General features: G+C 43.4%; 1 protein-coding gene across 5 annotated transcripts in view; it reads right to left on the minus strand.

Moving 5' to 3' along the window:
- The window catches only part of aplp2 (amyloid beta (A4) precursor-like protein 2), a 100,368-nt gene that overhangs the window by 38,680 nt on the left and 42,636 nt on the right, over positions 1–19,052 (minus strand). For all 5 annotated transcript variants that reach the window (XM_084065386.1, XM_084065385.1, XM_084065384.1 and 2 more), the window contains exon 4: positions 4,065–4,177. In XM_084065386.1, coding sequence (XP_083921512.1) covers positions 4,065–4,177 — 113 coding nt within the window. The remainder of the gene's footprint in view (positions 1–4,064; positions 4,178–19,052) is intronic.

Raw genomic sequence — 19,052 nt, forward strand, 5'->3', positions numbered from 1 at the left:
TAGCGAACAAATACAGTAAGACAACAAACTCAATAATGTTATATGTAACATTAATGTTAACAAACATACTGTTAGCTAACGCTTGCTATGCTGGCTGTCAAATCAAAACTATATTTTATGTTAGGATGGCCAACACCGGTAGCTGGCTTGGTTACAACATTAACATTACTATCATTCATTTTATTCCCTCGCAACAATCATGCCAAACAAGCTGTGGAGGAGGAAAATTGTGAAGGCCAATTGCAAACATTCATCATTCACGGTCCAAAGAGCCCCAAATTATACACTGTAACTCCCACTGACTCCAGGAGTGTACAAATAAGAGGAAATTCTCTTGTGAAATAAACATCGCAATTTATTTATTTCATACTATGTATATAAAATAAAATAAAATCCTCATGTTCAATTCATTACTTCCTTCACGTATAACTTTGTTTGGCTCAAAATGTAAAACTGATATACACAATAATAAGTCTCAAATGATTTAGCTACAATAGCCAAGCCTCGTTGGTACTGGATGATTAGAAAATAACTGAAAAGAACAGAATGTGTGACTAGACTGTCTGAGATTAAATACTTTTTTGTTGTAACAATCGCTAGTATGGCACTGTGGAAAAAGAACACAAACTACGTTGAGGTTTTTGCAGACAGGAGACAGGTATGCGTTCATTCCTTCAATATGTGAAAAATGAAGATAGCGCGTACCAGGGCAGGAATGTCATGGCCACCATGCCCTCACAGTTTGCTATATTTCGTGAAATAAGTTGAGAACAACAAGCACAATAAACTGCTTTCTCTCGTCTATGGTGCAGGGAATCCAAAGTCTGAAAAGAACATCCAAAAACGCTGATCCTTTTAATAAATTCGATACTGAGGTGATCCAGTGAGATGCGATTATTTTTCTTTTCGGATATTTTGTGAAATAAACAGCGCTATTTATTCAATTATTTCATACTATGTATTAAAAATAACATCATTGTTGTTTGATGGCCTTGCTGCCCTGGCATTTGTCTTCTATGCCAAACACCAACAGACAAGTGGCATTGCCCTTAAAATCATCAATTCTAGGCCTGCTGAGAGGGGTTTGGGGGAGCTCACAAGTGCACCACATATTAGGTAGGTTTTCTCATGCACCTTCCCCACCCGTTATCTCGCATCCAGTCCGGGGCTTTTCAAACTGGTGACCTCAAGGTCAGCAAGTCCACTTCACTAACCCGCCTACTGCTGTTCAAAAGTTCAGTCAGTAAGGCACCATCTCCACTGGGAACGCCTTCTGAGCGGACAGCGCCAGTCTGCCATGCATTTCTATGGTAAGGACACGCTGGTGCGCTCCACTTCCGAGCGCCCGAGCATCGCGCTTCAGCGTTCCCGACACCCAGCGTTTTTGGTGCAGCGCCGACACCCAGCGTTTTTGGTGCAGCGCTCGCGGCACTTCAATCTGGAAACAGTTCAACTTTTGGAGAGGAACACTGCTCTTTTGATCCTCCTGGCTGTGTCTGACAACCCAGGTAATTTACGATCAGACGTTGAACAATGCAAAGCCTGTTTACTTTGTTTCAGCTAATATATTTGTGCTAATAACATAGATCAGGACATTTGAGCACAGCAATTGGTTTGAACGTTGTGGGTGTTAATACACGCTGCATGCGAGCACTTTGGACATGATAGCATTCTCAGTGGAAACGGCGCCCAAGTCTCCCTGGTAAAGTTCAGTCAGTCTCCCTGGTAAAGTTCAGTCAGTAAGTCTCCCTGGTAAAGTTCAGTCAGTAAGTCTCCCTGGTAAAGTTCAGTGAGTAAGTCACCCTGGTAAAGTTCAGTCAGTAAGTCTCCCTGGTAAAGTTCAGTCAGTAAGTCACTGGTAAAGTTCAGTCAGTAAGTCACCCTGGTAAAGTTCAGTCAGTAAGTCACTGGTAAAGTTCAGTCAGTAAGTCACCCTGGTAAAGTTCAGTCAGTAAGTCTCCCTGGTAAAGTTCAGTCAGTAAGTCACCCTGGTAAAGTTCAGTCAGTAAGTCACTGGTAAAGTTCAGTCAGTAAGTCTCACTGGTAAAGTTCAGTCAGTAAGTCTCCCTGGTAAAGTTCAGTCAGTAAGTCACTGGTAAAGTTCAGTCAGTAAGTCTCACTGGTAAAGTTCAGTCAGTAAGTCTCCCTGGTAAAGTTCAGTCAGTAAGTCTCACTGGTAAAGTTCAGTCAGTAAGTCTCACTGGTAAAGTTCAGTCAGTAAGTCTCCCTGGTAAAGTTCAGTCAGTAAGTCTCCCTGGTAAAGTTCAGTCAGTAAGTCTCACTGGTAAAGTTCAGTCAGTAAGTCTCCCTGGTAAAGTTCAGTCAGTAAGTCTCACTGGTAAAGTTCAGTCAGTAAGTCTCCCTGGTAAAGTTCAGTCAGTAAGTCACCCTGGTAAAGTTCAGTCAGTAAGTCTCCCTGGTAAAGTTCAGTCAGTAAGTCACTCGTAAAGTTCAGTCAGTAAGTCTCACTGGTAAAGTTCAGTCAGTAAGTCACTGGTAAAGTTCAGTCAGTAAGTCTCCCTGGTAAAGTTCAGTCAGTAAGTCACTGGTAAAGTTCAGTCAGTAAGTCACTGGTAAAGTTCAGTCAGTAAGTCACCCTGGTAAAGTTCAGTCAGTAAGTCTCACTGGTAAAGTTCAGTCAGTAAGTCACTGGTAAAGTTCAGTCAGTAAGTCTCCCTGGTAAAGTTCAGTCAGTAAGTCACTGGTAAAGTTCAGTCAGTAAGTCTCACTGGTAAAGTTCAGTCAGTAAGTCACTGGTAAAGTTCAGTCAGTAAGTCACCCTGGTAAAGTTCAGTCAGTAAGTCACTGGTAAAGTTCAGTCAGTAAGTCACCCTGGTAAAGTTCAGTCAGTAAGTCACTGGTAAAGTTCAGTCAGTAAGTCTCCCTGGTAAAGTTCAGTCAGTAAGTCTCCCTGGTAAAGTTCAGTCAGTAAGTCTCCCTGGTAAAGTTCAGAGTGAGGCTGGGAGCAAAGCAGAGAGCCAGTGGAGCAGTGGGTCTGTAGGCTGGACTATAGAGCTACTTTCTCTGGTGTGATTTGAGAGTGCCCCCCCCCCCCCCACTCCCAGGTTCCAGAGCTGCCCTCTGGGATTGAGCTGCATTACAGTCACAACGCTAATCTGATTAACAGTGGAGATGGGAGGAACAACCATCCAGCCTGTGATCAGAGGGCCTCTGAGACTCACACAGACAGGTGCAGAAAGAGAGAGAGACGGGGACGGGCGTGGGGGCTCAGTGGAAGGAGAAAGCCAGATGAAGGGAGGCAGGGAAAAGAAGAAAATGAGGACGAGAGAGAGCAAGAAAAGATGGAGAGATCGAAAGTAAAGGAGACAGGGAGAAAGAATGAGGAAAAGTAGAGAGAAGCGAGAGAGAGAGAAAGAGAGAGAATGTGAGAGGGAGAGAGAAAGAGACATAATGAGAGAGAATGAGAGAGAGAGAGAGAGGCAGAGGAAATGCAAGAGGGAAAAGAGGAGAGAGAAAGGAGGGGGCAGGAATAGGAGGGAGAGGAACAGAAATGAAGAAAGGGAGAAGATTAGGAAGAGAGGCAATAAAAGGGCCAGGAGAGAGATGAGGATGGAGAGAGATGAAAGTGATACTAGTGTGCTAGCACAGTGGTTCTCTGTCTTTCTTAATTTCAACGACCCGCAGTTTGATATGCATGAGGCCATTTGTCAACATTCCATCTCATGGGACCCTAATTATCTATATACTATAAAATCCTAACTCTGAGAGTGTACAAATGGATCCTTATGGGTCCATTTGGTTCCATTTGTACACTCTCAGAGTTACAGACCTGTAACTCCTCAAGGGCCCATGGGGGTCCCCGGACCGCAGTGTTTGAGAACCACTGTGCTAGCAGAAAGGAAGAGAAACGTTGATGGTAAAACCCTCCCTCCCTACCGGAGGACCAATCAGCAGTAATTGTATGGTGGGGTGTGACTTGATTTAGACTTAGCACCGAAAATAGCCGATCTACAAGCTCACAGAGCAGCTCACAGAGCTTGTAGATCGGCTATTTTCGGTGGCGACTGGCGAGTACAAATAACGTTTTGTTTTTGTCTCCTTACCTCCTTAGCCACGCCGTGCCACTGCTGGTGGCTGACACACATGTCCATGCGCTCCTTGTGGAAGAACTTGCACTTCTCAGGAACCAGCAGCACGTCACTGACGAACTCACCCACTGAAACAACAAACAAACCAAACCAAACCATTAGTCACTGATCTGTGCTGGTGCCTGGTTCTCTCAGCCCCCCCCCCCTCAGTGCACGGTGGCTGAGCCAGGCGTGCAAGCAGAGGACTGGAGTGTGGTAAGACGCAATTCGATCTGCTCAGCTAAAATTTGGGAAACTTTTGGACAATCGGCATTTTCAGTCAGAGTAGCAAGTACTGCAAATGGAACTCAGTTCCCATGCATATCAGAGAGTGCACAAGCTTTAGCATTTTTTTTTACGCTGCGGCTCTGCAGGAGTCTAACCAACTAGAAGAGGGTATGTCTCTCCGTCTGTCTGGAGCTAATCAGCGCCCATCTCTTGTGCACCCCCCCCCAGGGGTACCTCCACTATTTGTGTGTTTTATACTTTTTGAAATATTTAACTTCATTTTTATAATGGAAGTCAATGGGTCTCTGATCACGCTGAAACCTTGCCCAAATTGAGTCATATGTCATAGTCGCCTCGACTGATTTCATAGATCCACATTGGGGCCAGGCCGTTCCCATGTGGATCCCGAAATCCACATGATATATATATTTTTAAACATGGCTCAAGAAAAACTAATCATGTGATCATTGATCTGAACCCTTGTATGGAACCAACTGTTCTCCGACATGGAGAGTATCATACAGTATGTACAGTAGGTCATGGGTTCCCAAACTTTTCAGCCCGTGACCCCAAAATAATGCGGCCATTGACTCGCGACCCCAACTGGAGGTAATTTATGCACATAAACTTGCACGTTCGGTGCACATTTGTAATGGATTAAAATGGTAAAATGTACTATTTGTAATCATTTTTAGACTGTATTTCATCCATTATGTTGAATTAAAAAAAACAAAAAAAAAGAAAGTTTTTTTATTTTTATTTTTTTATGACCCAAAATGATTTCACGACCCCACCGTCAGTCTCCCGCAACCCCAAGTGGGGTCGCGACCCCAACTTTGGGAACCCCTGCAGTAGGTGAATGCATGATGTTTTATACTGTAGGTGATGTACCGTTTGTAAACTTAGTTAAATGTATTGTTTTTAATTGTCTGTATCGCTTTTAACATCTTACTGGCCAGGGGGACCACAGATGCAAATTGCTATAGCCAACTCTGTCCCCATGGTTATGTTGTGCATGGCCCCAGTTAAACACATAAAACAAGAAAACAAACAAAACCAAAAATCATTCATATCTGCCCCTGAGAGTTTTCCTCTCAAGAGAATTTCATTTCAGAGGTAGTAGAATCGAATGGATGTTTAAAGCTTGAAACTATTTGATCGTGCCACCATGGACCCGAGAGAGATTCAATCCCCTCTCGCACTTACCTCCTGGGCCACCTTTACAGGTTCATCCAAAACTCTGTGATCGAGAAGGCCACTAGATTCCATTTCACACTATGACTCTACAGAGGTAATACCCGACTCTCCACAGGGAGGGCAGCTGTGGCATTTGTCTGATTCATTTGCATTCATTTGAATTTGCATTTGAATTTTCTTCTCTGAAGGAGGAAAGGGTAGGAGAGACAGACAGACAGACAGACAGACAGACAGAGGAAAAGCTGAGAGGGATACAGCATAGGAGACTCCTATGTTGTCTCCCTCTCAGCTTTCCTAGTATGTGTCTCCTATGCTGTCTCCCTCTCAGCTTTCCTACTATGTGACACATAGTAGGAAAGCTGAGAGGGAGAAAACGAAGGTGACAGACAGTAGGAAAGATGAGAAAGAGACAGTAGAAGGACAGAGACAATAGGAAAGCTGAGAAAGAGACAGTAGTAGGACAGAGACAGTAGTAGGACAGAGACAATAGGAAAGCTGAGAAAGAGACAGTAGTAGGACAGAGACAGTAGTAGGACAGAGACAATAGGAAAGCTGAGAAAGAGACAGTAGTAGGACAGAGACAGTAGGAAAGCTGAGAAAGAGACAGTAGTAGGACAGAAACAGTAGGAAAGCTGAGAAAGAGACAGTAGTAGGACAGAGACAGTAGGAAAGCTGAAATGGAGACAGTATAGGAAAGGCAGACAGTAGGAAAGACTGAGAGGGAGACAGGGTAGGAGAGGAAGAGTAGTTTAGCTGAGAGGGAGACAGTGTAGGAGAGAAAGAGTAGTAAAGCTGAGAGGGAGACAGTGTAGGAGAGGAAGAGTAGTGAAGCTGAGAGGGAGACAGTGTAGGAGAGAAAGAGTAGTAAAGCTGAGAGGGAGAGCTGAAGTGGAGTAAAAGTACAATATTTGCCTCTGAGATGTAGTGGAGTAGAAGTTAAAGTATTGGAAATTGGAAATACTCAAGTAAAGTACAAATACCGCAACATTTTACTTAAGTACAGCACTTAAGTAAATGTACTTAGTTACTTTCCACCACTGCTGAGAGGGAGACAGAAGGAAAGCTGAGAGAGAGAGAGACAGTGTAGGGAAACGGTAGTAAAGCTGAGAGGTAGACAGCGTAGGTGGGATTTGATTAGAAGTACGTGCGAGCATCTTATCACACCATCAAAGGGCACTGCAGATGTTCTCTAGAACAAACTGAACAAAGGCAAGGCAAGGGAAATAAAATACACCTAGTCCTCTGAGGTTTATTCAAAGGTTCTGCATGGCACATACCAGGTGAATGTAAGCGTACAGGGCTCAGGGGTCGTAGGGCGGATTGTGTAGGACGAGGACAGCTGAGAGACAGGAGGAATGTCAAGGCACTCGGGCAGAAACACTGCTATGAAAAGACCGAGGCGGGGCTGGTGGATTAAGAGATAAAGTGAATGATAGAGCTGGTTGTTAATGAGTCCTGCGTTTCCTCTCCTATACCGTCTCAGCTGTGCTACCGTATGACTCTCCTACACCGTCTCCAACCCATCGGTCCTACTGTCTGTCTCTCCTACACTGTCTCTCTCTTAGCTTTCTTACAGACACCGTCTCCCTCTCAGCTGCCCTGCTGTCTGTCTTTCCTACACAGTCTCACTCGCAGCTTTCTTACTGTTTGCCTCTCCTTCACGGTGTCCCTCTCAGCTTTCTTACTGCCTGTCTCTCCTACACAGTCTCACTCTCAGCTTTCATACTGTCTGCCTCTCAGCTTTCTTACTGCCTGTCTCTCCTACACCGTCTGCCTCTCAGCTTTCATACTGGCTGCCTCTCAGCTTTCTTACTGCCTGTCTCTCCTACACCGTCTGCCTCTCAGCTTTCTTACTGCCTGTCTCTCCTACACCGTCTGCCTCTCAGCTTTCTTACTGTTTGCCTCTCCTACACAGTCTCACTCTCAGCGTTCTTACTGCCTGTCTCTCCTACACCGTCTCCCTTCAGCTTTCTTAACTGTCTGTCTCAATGAAGAAAATAAATATGAAAAAAATTAATAAAGAGAGGAAAAAGAGAAAGTGCCATGGTGGGGAGGGGGAAAGACTTAGGGCAAAGTCCAAGAGCCCAGCAATGGGAACAACTAAACGACACAATGACAGTGTAGAGGTTTCAGAGGCAGAGTGGTGACTTGTCCTAACCGCTCATTTAGCGGTTTGCATCGACCCTGGCTGGAGGCAGAGTCACCGGACCACTTCACACAGGCCAGCCAGGCAGCGGGTGGTGAAGAGGCAGTGTTTTGGAAAATGAGAGGGTAGCGAGAGAGGACAAGACGACGGCAGAGAGAGAGCTGGAAATAGCAGCAGGGGGGAACCCAGCTGCTTCCCATCTCCGCCCAGGAGGCAGAGCGAGTAACACCCCCCCCGCCCCCCCCCCCTCACACACCCTCCCCACCCCCCACAAAGAGAGAAAAAGGAGCTCAGGAGAACAGCAGCATTTCCGCCGCAGATTCGGATATGCAGCATCCACAGAGGTGAGCGGAAACGTCACGTCGATGACAGTTCCTTGAAGCGAGGTGTCAGGGTGGCGTACAGGTAAAATACCAGCCCACCAACCGCCAAGGCCTGGGGGTTCCATTCCTTGGAATGGTGTGCACACTGGGTGGGTGGGGGTTGTGGGCAATGACCACATTTTTTCCCCACTACACCAAATTTCTAGGCACAAAATAGCAGATCTACAAGCTCACAACATAGATCTTTTACCCAATGTTCGCCTATTTTTGCCAAATCTTCACCTATGTTGGGACGCTAGGGTTCATGTGGTTAAAAAACTAAAAGAATATGTGATAATAAAATCACCTATATGTCAAATAATCAACAAGGCAACATGTCCAATTTTGAAATGAATTTGACTCCATTATGTTTCATTTTGTAGTTTTATGCATTCACGGCCCAACTGATGGAAATGCGCCTGAATCACGTTTTCATTCTTGGCATCATCTCAACGTTTTGATCTAAAAACTGACTTGACATCTGAGTGGGAACCATGGCAGTGTTGTGTCTGCGGCCCCCAGTGGCTCCCAGTTGCCCCAGGCCAGACTGGATCTGACTGAAGACCTCACTCCTACACTCAATTATTCAACTCATCTCTCTTTCACCACCATCTTTCTCGTCCTCTCACTCTCTCTCTCTCTCTCTCTCAATTTATTTTTATCTCTTTCACCGTCTCTCCCACTACCTCTCTATATCTGTCTCTATCTATCATGCTTTCATTTGCTCTCTCACTCTCTCTCTCTCATATACACACACAAAAAAACTGGGTTGCCTGGCTTATGAGCAGCAGCCTGCCTGTGCAGTCACACCGCAGTGGGTGATGGATGGGGGTGTTGGGAGAGCAGCTGTGCCTTGCCAGCACTGCAGCACCGACTCCGCACGCGCATGGAAGTGACTGCGTGCGGCAGACAGGCACGCACGCACGCACACTCACGTGTCCGCGCAATCGCTCCTATTTCTTTTGCCCTCCTCTCCATCTACTCCCATTCATCCTTATTTCCTGTGACCTACAGTCTCGATCAGATGCCCGCTAGCGTGGCTGCACTGCATTGCGCGCCTGCATTGAAGCACTTGAAGGCATGTGACGACGGGTCAAAAATCTGTATCCGAAAATCCGATGCCTCATTTGTACTGCAGGGCGTACTGCGCCGTCGCTTGCAAACAAGAACTGATCTTCAAGCTAACGACACGTCATTAAATTGAAGATCTGTTCATAGATCTGAAATAGAGCAGCACACATGGATAACTGCGGCTCTCAGTTCATTAAGAAGTAAACAAAAGTCATGCCGTCTCACCCAGATCCCCTCCCCACTGAACCATGCGCCCAAAACCAACAAGCGGGCATCGCTAGTAGTGCTCCAACAAGGACACAATTCCATGCCGTCTTCCCTCCCAGCCAACTATGTTCGTTGGAGTTTCCCCGAGCCGGAAGCACTGCAGCCACGAGCTAAACCCAGGCTGTCACGGTGGGTAAGTGTGTGGCCTCTATACCACCCAGACATTGGGTACATTAGCCATTTTTAATCAATGCTTCTATGGACACAAACACACAATTATGTGTTTAGACTTTTAACTTGTTGGGTCTTATTTTCTATAAAATATGGAAAGTTGGATTTCTTTTATTTTTACAGTTCTGTATTAGGTATATGAACAGTCATTTGTACACCAGTGCACCCCTACCAACCACATCCACTGGTGGATTGGGAATTAAATCAAGAGCCCAGTGGTTACTTGTTGTGCATGCCAGTGCCTGAGAGTGCAAAGAGAATGGTACTTTGATTATCCAACTGCAGCAGTAGCCTGAGTTTGTATCCACAGGCAATTTATAAGCACAGGATGGCAGCCACCATGAAAAATAATGTTATTAGCATTCTTGTGACTACCAACCCCGTTCTCTACCCTCTGTTTGCATCACCTTAAGTATAATGTGTAAATTTAATCAGTGAATTCCCTCTCTAGAGGCCAGGGGGTGTAAGCACAGTCAAAGTCCAAAGTAAACCCAACCGAAGCCTGGGTTTATGGATGGACAAACGACAGGCTACAAGATACTGCAAGAGTGACTGTACTGTCTCATGCCAGCGCCTTTATTGACTGGGCACCGAAAGAAAATCTAAACACAATACCTCCAAGATTAACTGCACATTTTTCCTGTCTACTTGTTTTTCTGTCTTGTTACAGGAAGGAGGGGGAAGAGAGAACGGATAATGATACTGGTTGGGGGTGAGATTCAAACAAAACAGATAAAGGGGTCTGGGTTATGCTTGTTTATTTGCTGAACCTGGAGAATGGCCCCTATCTTCCATTGTCCCCAAGCACAATCCCTTATCCAAGACACAGGCCAGCACACATGGACCCACACTCCAGTCACGTGTTGCGCTGTCCGCCGCTTGGCGGGGACACAATAATGAAAGGGGGGGGGGGGAGAAATAATCCTCTGCCGTCTGACAAAGACCTCACGCTGCAGAGATTATACAGCCAACAGGAACAACAGTCACATTGTTTGCTGGCCTGGTACATGGAGTTATATCCTCTCTTTCTCTCTCTATCACTCAGCCTCGCTCTCTCTTTGCACTTGCATTATTCATTTGAAACCTATTAGCTTGTCATGGACAGACAGTTTGACCCTCATTAATAGTGTCGTCTGAGGTGCAGTTCCACCTGCTCCATTGCCTTTTCATTGTCACGTGTGTGTGAATATGTACATCTGTGTGTCTGCGTATGCAGAAACGGAGAGAGACACAAATACATATACTGTTATATACTGTACATACATATATCTTTCGAAACTTAACCGAAACATAACCATCTATAACCTAATGCCTAAACAAAATAACTTGTGCCAAACATACCAGACCACCAGTATGGTCCTTGAACATAATACCTAAACTTAATAGTTTCTAAATGTATACCTAAACTTTTGATCATAGTTGAATTGAACAAACCATTTCTAAATTAGTTGAACATAACCGTTTCTAGGTCAGCTCTAACTGGCTGTTTGTGCGACGCATCATTGTTATTCCTACCAGTTCAAAAAGCCACCAGCTTTTTCCAATCTGACTTTGTTATAAAGTCCCTGCCTGCAGAAGAGTTTGCTCACCAAGACAGACTCTTTACTTTTTTACTATACTCCTTTATACAATCACTCCTTTACCTGTGTGCGTCGTTTAAACAACTACCACACGCACAAAACTGTACCTGTGCGTATCTGTATGCTGTATCTCTACTAAGCCTAAAGTAAATGGTTAAACTCCCAATTGCCTCCTCCTTGTGTTCTGACAGACACTCCAGAGCGAGTACAAACCTTTATCACTACCAGCACCTATCCCTTTCCTTCAGACTTGGTCGTTGTGTGGTCCCTTGTGATACAGCATGAACGAGGAGCAGGGTGAAATGAAGAGCCTCTTAGCACGTGACTAGACAACAAAAGACCTGTTATGGCATGTAGGATATGATCCCAAACCCTTCAATTATGCCGCCGACACGCTTGATTAAATAATTAACCAGAAATCCTCTGAAGCAGTAGCGTCACCGCCCTAGATGCTCCCCTGTCTCCATCTGTCTCTTCTCTCCAATCAGTCTCCTTATTGCCAAGCAGAGGAGAGCGTGTGTTCTGTTCTCCTAAAAAAATGATTGTACAATTTGAGGTAGTTTTCACTTTACTTGAGTATTTCCATTTCCCCCCCTTATACCTCTATTCTACTACAGGCAAATATTGTACTTTATAGTCTATTATAATTATCCGACAGATTAAGTTACTTATTACTTTCCATATTTAGATTATTAATACAAAACATGCATTGCACTGGGTAAATGAAGATGTATTATTATAATGTTAATCTACCCAGCAACACATACAGAAATTAACATCAGCCGCACCTTTACCAGCTGCAACATTAAAGTGATGAACACATTAATGCATTAATACTAATTACAAGTCAGTGTGATTAAGAAATGGGCCATTCTGCATAATGACTACTTTTACATTTGGTACTACAGTACAGTAAGTATAATGAGTATAATGATACCGATAGTTTTGTTTGTTCAAAAATTCGAGTATTTAATAATAAATTAGAGTATTTCTAGATTGTGGTATTGCTACTTTCACTTCAGCAAAGAAAAAGTACTTCTCCAACACTGCAATAATGTGAAAGGTCAGGCCATAAGGCTCTTTAATTACACCCAAAGATGGGATGGGATCTTGTTTTAATTAAACAGTTAGTGGCAGCACTGTCACTGATTCATAATGAAACGTCTTGGGTTATTGATGGTGGTATATGAGAGTAAAGAGAGAACAGAGACAGGTGAGCAGGGCGAGGAAGGGGGTCAGAGACCATGGCAAATGTTAAGTGACCAACACAGCAACCACACTGAAACAGAAAGGTCTTGGACCACTTTCCCTGTCTGCTGAGGCAGTGGTTCTCAAAGTGGGCTCCAGGGACCCTCAGAGTTCCTTGATGGGGGTTCCAAATGGACCCTCTGTAACTCTCAGAGATATGGGGGGGGGGGCCTTGAAATAAAAAAAAAGTGTGAGAACCACTGTGCTAAGGATCTTACAATGTGGATGGAGCAAAATAAAAACACAAAGACTGGGAGCGGTGTATTGATTTATAATCTACCACACAATAACAAATACCACAAGAAGCAATTAAAGCATTCATTTTGCATATCGGATGTGTCAGATATGACTATGTTCTTCCGCGCTACGAGCTTGTAGATCTGCTATTTTTAAAAAATCATGAAAATGTGTGCAAATCTTTGAATATATATATATTCTTCTAAAGCAAACATTACCTCAAATCTTTGCTTCTGGCGGACCCTGGAACAAAATATTTTGAGATGGGGGTCCGCGGCCAAATTCATATCATTTTGGGGGTCCTTGACACGAAAAAGTTTGAAAACCACCGCTATAGAAACGTACGTTTTTCAGAAAACTGTTAGGATTTAAAAGACATTTTGCAGAATCGGAACCTCAGGCCTCAATGGGTTAAGGAGAATTCTGGTAACACCGGTCAAGACTGCATATGCTCCAAGCTAAGTCACACTCGTACAGTAAAATCCGGAATGTTAAATTAACACTCCTGAATTTACGGTGCACTGATTGGCCACTTTGGACCTGGTGTTTTGCTGTCCCCTGAATTTCCCAAAAGCCTCCTCTTGCCATTTGCCAAGAATGTTCTTGAACGGTGGCCCATTTCACAGTCCAAAGCTACCACTAATGGCTTTTTCATCCGAGCCAAGCGGCACCGCTCCATCGACGAGGCGAGAGGGATACCAGAACTGGATATAGGTGTTTGTAAAAGGTTTCTTCTCAAACGTATTTAGGACAAGAAGACGATTATTACAGAATTTACAGAATGCTTCCAGTGCAAGCTATGTGCATTGTCAGCAGTCTAATGCATAGTGTAGACTCTAGACTGTGGTTTCTTAATGGAAACGGGTGGGGATACTAAAACGGAACAAAATAGTATTGTTCGTTTTCTCATCTCTCATCTCGACTTGTTTGTAGCCTATGAATGTAAGTTAATTCTAATCATAAAAGGTAATGCTTGCTAGGCAATGTTCTTCCTAACAAACAAAATTCATGACGTGAAATATTTTGCTGCTATTGCAGAGAGACACATGAGAGCAGGTTTGGGGAAAAGAAAACTAAGGTAGATGCATGCGTTCTCAATGCGTCGCATTTGGCCCAGTCCAGCCCATGGCCTACAATAAGTTTGACACTCCTGGCGTACAGTCAGAACGTACAGTATGTTCTGAAATGAACTCCTTATATGAACTTCATACCTGCCCATAATCCGTTCCTTGACACTGAGGTTTAGACATCACAAGTGTCATGTTGATATACTATAGTACGGGGAATTTCAACCCGTTTAACACATCGGGTTCCAGAGGTTTATTAAAATATTATACGTTCAGTGCCTGCATTTCTTCCATCCACTTAAAAAGGTAAATGGTGGGGGGGCGCTCTTGAGCAACGCATGGAGTAAGACGTGTTTATCAGAGCTCCTGCAGAGTCTAATTTAAAACTATATTTCGGCGGCGTTTTGAATGCTGTGATTTTGTGAACAAGTCACCAACAGATTAGGGCTCAGTTTGTGGCAAAAAGAAGTGTCAGGTGGATGGCGTATGATTTGAGAAAATACAAATTCATGCCGGTGAATTCAAGGCCTGTTCACCCTGTCGCCTCCTCGGAGTCTAGTGCAGGGGACAACGACACACAGACTGAGCCCAGCGTGCCCATGGCTGGGGAAAGTTTGGCTATTGATAGCATGGCGCTAAAAGCAGATATCATTGCATCCTTGAGAAGTGATATATCCACGGTGCTAAGGCAAGAGTTGAAGAGTGCTTTGGCCGACGACTTTGAAAATCTGAGAAAAGAAATGCAGGAAATCAAAGCGGAAATTACAAACGGCAATAGTGTGTTTCGTGCAGAACTTGACTCAGTGAAATCTACTATCAATGACGTTGAGGGAGGTCTAACAAAGTGGTCAGATGAAGTTGCTGTACTCCAAGATACCGTACACGTGCTTGAGAAACAAATCGATCTCATGAATGCGAAATGCTTGGACATGGACTCGAGGATGAGACGTGGGAATGTACGTATATGCAACGTCGAGGAGCTGCCAGATTCGAGCTCTCCCAACGCAATCTCTAAACTGCTTAAGGAAGTTTTTAAATTGGGAAGAGATGTCCGTGTCGACAGATCACATCGAAGTCTGACAAAGAAGAAGCCAGGAGATAAACCGCGGATGATCATTGCCAAGCTGCACAATGAGGGAGACGCGGAGGACATCCTGAAGATGGCTAGAGACGGACGGCGGCTACACTACAACGGCAAGACCATCTCAGTATTCCCGGATTATCCAGCAAGCATCGCTAAAGCCAGAGGCGCCTTCACAGCCGTCAGATTGCTGTTGAAAGATCGGCGTGATGTGAGGTATGGAATAAAACACCCAGCCACCTTCGTTCTCACGCACAACAACGTGGAGAAAAAGTTCTTAGATGCAACAGAAGCCATGGATTATGCCAAGTCTATAGTCAACACAACGGGAGCCGTTGCGGCCCCGCCCCCAGTCCCGGCCGGGGCTGAAGACCAGAGCCTTACATCGGCTCAAGATGATGAAGTCTAATGAATGTATCCTGAGTATTGAGGTGAAATCTAACTAGCCTAGTATATGGTGCATACACCAAGTCTGCTCTCACAAGTGTTCTATATGTGCATTCATTTATTGTGAGGCTGCCTTTTAGGCAGTGGTGGGGGTAGACAGAATGTTTTCCTTTCATCTCTTTTGCCTAAGGTTTAACACTATGAGTACAAGTTTTATTTCGATCCCTTTCTTTACCTTGTTTCATTTATTTTTTTCTATTAGACATATTATTTAAACAAAATCATTTTATATTTGACTATAGGGTCTAAGGTGCTGTTTTTTCTCTTTCTCTTTTTCTTTTTTCTCATTTTGTTTCATTATTATATCCTTAATATGGAGTACTTTGAGGGTGTGTATATAATGTATATGGTCATGACAAACGTATATGGGTATTTGATCTTGTGCATAGTCAATGAGGTGTGTCTGGAAATATACATGTCAAGATTAAGTTTATTTTCTATTATCTAGTTTTTTGTTATTCTTTTCCCTTCCTTTAATAACTATCATTATTATTACCCTTTTTTACTATTTTATTATCATTATTTATTTAACCCATTTTTCTCTCTTCTCTTTTTTTTTTTTTTTTCTTCTCTCTCTTCATCTCTCTTTCCCATTCTCTTTCTTTCCCATCATCGGATCATTTTCTTTATAATATTTTTTGTAACGGATGACTTGTTCGCATTCAAAAATTACTGTTGGGTCTGGCTCGTGTTTTGCTGTGTGGCGGTGCCGGGCGCCGGGGGGGGGTGGCTGCTGGGCTTGCAGAGCGTCGCTTTTGCCTCGTCTGCGGGTCTGGGGGCCGCCTCCTCGTGGCGGGCGGCGCCGGTGCTCAGTGGGACGCAGACTAGACAGAGGAATACCGCTGTAATCTTAACTTTTTAAGATTAATACAGATTCTGTAGGAGCCTGAGTTGCTCTTAAACTTTTGTTTCCCCTTTCGGGTATTGGGTAACCAAAGCCGAACACTTTAGTTCGCTTAGCTGCTAGTTTTTGTGCTGCAGCCTGGGACCAGGTCCCAGAGGTCTGTCCAGACACCATGCTGTCTGAGTGCAGGGTCTATTTTTCTTTATGGTCAGTTCCTTTTGTTCGAACCCCTTTGTCCCCCGGGGTCGTTACTGTAAGAACATGGGCAAATTTTGTATTTTTTATGTGTTTGTATTTGTGGAACAACATCAAGGCATCACCATGGTTTATGTTTTTTGTGAGGTATGACAGACAGATACAGGTAAATCAAATGAGAAAGAATTGTTACAGTCAGGTATTAATATATCTTCTGAAGGGTAATGACTAAATTAAAAATAGTAAGCTACAATGTACATGGCCTTAACCATCCAATCAAGAGAAAAAAAGTTCTTGCCCAACTTAAAAATCTGGGTTGTGGAATTGCAATGTTACAAGAAACTCATTTGGTGGAAAGTGAAGTAAAAAAGCTTAGGAGAGAGTGGGTGGGACAGGTGTTTGGCGCCTCCTTTGGTAAGAAGAGAGGAGTTGCAATTTTGGTCGGTCGAAGTGTAACCTTTTCTGCAGAAAAAGTGATCCAGGATACAGCAGGTAGATACATCATGATCACAGGTGCAATAGATGGAAGTGATATATCTATGCTGAATGTCTATGCTCCAACGGAAGATGACCCCACTTTCTTTAGAGAGATTGCTAACTTAATTGCAAAACATTTAAAGGGTATGATAATTTTAGGGGGGGACTGGAATGCCGTACTTGAAGGGAGGCATGACAGATCACCACCTGAGCGCAAACAGCCCCAAAAATCTAAAATGTTAAATATTATCCTGGGAGAGTTGGGGCTGGCGGACCCTTGGAGACATAAAAACCCAAGGGTGAGGGACTTCAGTTTTTTCAGCAATATGCATAAAAGTTATTCGCGTATAGATATGTTCTTTGTCCCAAAACAATTTTTGTATAAAGTCATAGACTGCTCTATAGACTCAATAACAATTAGCGACCATGCACCTGTGATCCTCACTTTAGATTTAGGAGTAGAAAAGTGTTTTAAATATTGGAGGGCAAATATCTCTTTACTGAATGACTCTCTGGTGACTGACGAAATCAAAAAATGTATGGGAGAGTATTTTGATATAAATGACAATGGGGAAGTTAATCCATCCATTTTATGGGATGGGGCCAAATCTATTTTTCGAGGTAAAATGATTGAAATATCAAGTAGAATAAAAAAGAACAGGCTGAAGGAACAAAAAGAATTAGAGAACAAGATAAGGATACTAGAGTCAGAGCATAAAAATAATAGGATGAATGATGCACTGTTGACTGACTTGAAACAAAAAAGACACGAATTGGAGAAGCTCTTGACATATAAGGCGGAAGGATCCCTGAGATTTTCTAATCAAAAATATTATGAGAGAGGGAACAGAGCCAGTCGCCTTCTGGCATTTCAACTACGCAAGGAGCAAGCCAACCGTGTGGTTTCCAAGGTCTTTCACCCTGCCTCAAAAAAATTAGTAGTTAAACCAAGAGAAATAGCAGGAGCATTTGCATCATTTTATGAAGAGCTATATGAATCTCCAGTAGTAATAGATAAAGATGAGAAGTTAAATTCTTTCTTTTCAAAATTGAACTTACCAACTATTTTCAACGCAGACGCAACCAATATGATAAGAAATATAGAAGTGGGTGAAATAAAAGAATTGATTAAAAAATTAAAAAACAACAAGTCACCAGGTACAGATGGACTACCGGCTGAATTCTACAAGTGTTTTGTAGAAGAGCTCTCTCCGATTTTAGCTAGAGTTTTTAACTACGCTCTGACTGAAGGAATTCCTCCTGGGTCATGGGCAGAAGCCATAATTTCGGTTATTCATAAAGAGGGTAAGGATCCTACCAAGTGTGAGGGATATAGGCCAATAAGTCTCCTATGCAATGATCAAAAGATACTTACTGCCATATTATCCAAAAGAATCCAAACGGTTGTGACACAGTTGATATCACCTGACCAAACAGGATTCATACCAGGAAGACAGGGTGCAAACAACATCAGGCGTACCCTTAACATTATGTCATGTGCAAAAAAGAGAGATCAGACCTCCATGCTACTTAGTCTAGATGCACGCAAGGCTTTCGATGTTCTGGATCTGGAATATCTCTACCATACACTGGACAGGATGGGTTTTCATCCCACATTCATAAAATGGGTTAAAGTCATTTATTTAAATCCAAGGTCAAGGGTCAGAGTGAATGGTTTTTGCTCCAATTTCTTTGGCTTGAAACGTGGTGTTCGGCAGGGGGACAGTCTTTCTCCTTTGCTCTTCAATTTAAGTCTGGAGCCATTGGCAGAGCTCATTAGACAATCAGAACAGATAAAAGGTATTAGAGATGATAGAGGGGAGGAACACAAGATATCCTTATTCGCGGACGACGTACTTTTATATGTAATGGACCCTATTATTTCGATACCCAACATACTAGAAGTCCTAACAGAATACGGAGTAATATCTGGATATCAAACTAATGACTCAAAATCGGAAGCAATGATGTTGTCAGGTACTTGGCCACCACAACTGGATGACAAAGTTCGGTTCCATTGGTCCAGAGAGGGCTTTAGATATTTGGGAATTGTTATCACCCCCTCTTTTTCAGGCCTGTACGAAGCTAATTATGGCAAACTATTGAAAAAGATAAAAGATGACTTACTTAGATGGGATATTTTACCACTGTCACTGATAGGCAGGATTGAAACGATACGAATGAATGTTTTACCTAGGTTATTGTTTTTGTTTCAAGCATTGCCAGTAGGGGTACCAATGGGGACATTTAAAAACATAGATAAACTGTTATCAAGATTTATTTGGCAAAACAAAAAGCCTAGGGTAAGACTCAAAACACTTTTGTTGTCCAAAAAAGCTGGAGGCC

Source organism: Gymnoscopelus microlampas (genome assembly GCF_963454915.1).
Source record: "Gymnoscopelus microlampas genome assembly, chromosome: 8".
Lineage (NCBI taxonomy): Eukaryota > Metazoa > Chordata > Actinopteri > Myctophiformes > Myctophidae > Gymnoscopelus > Gymnoscopelus microlampas.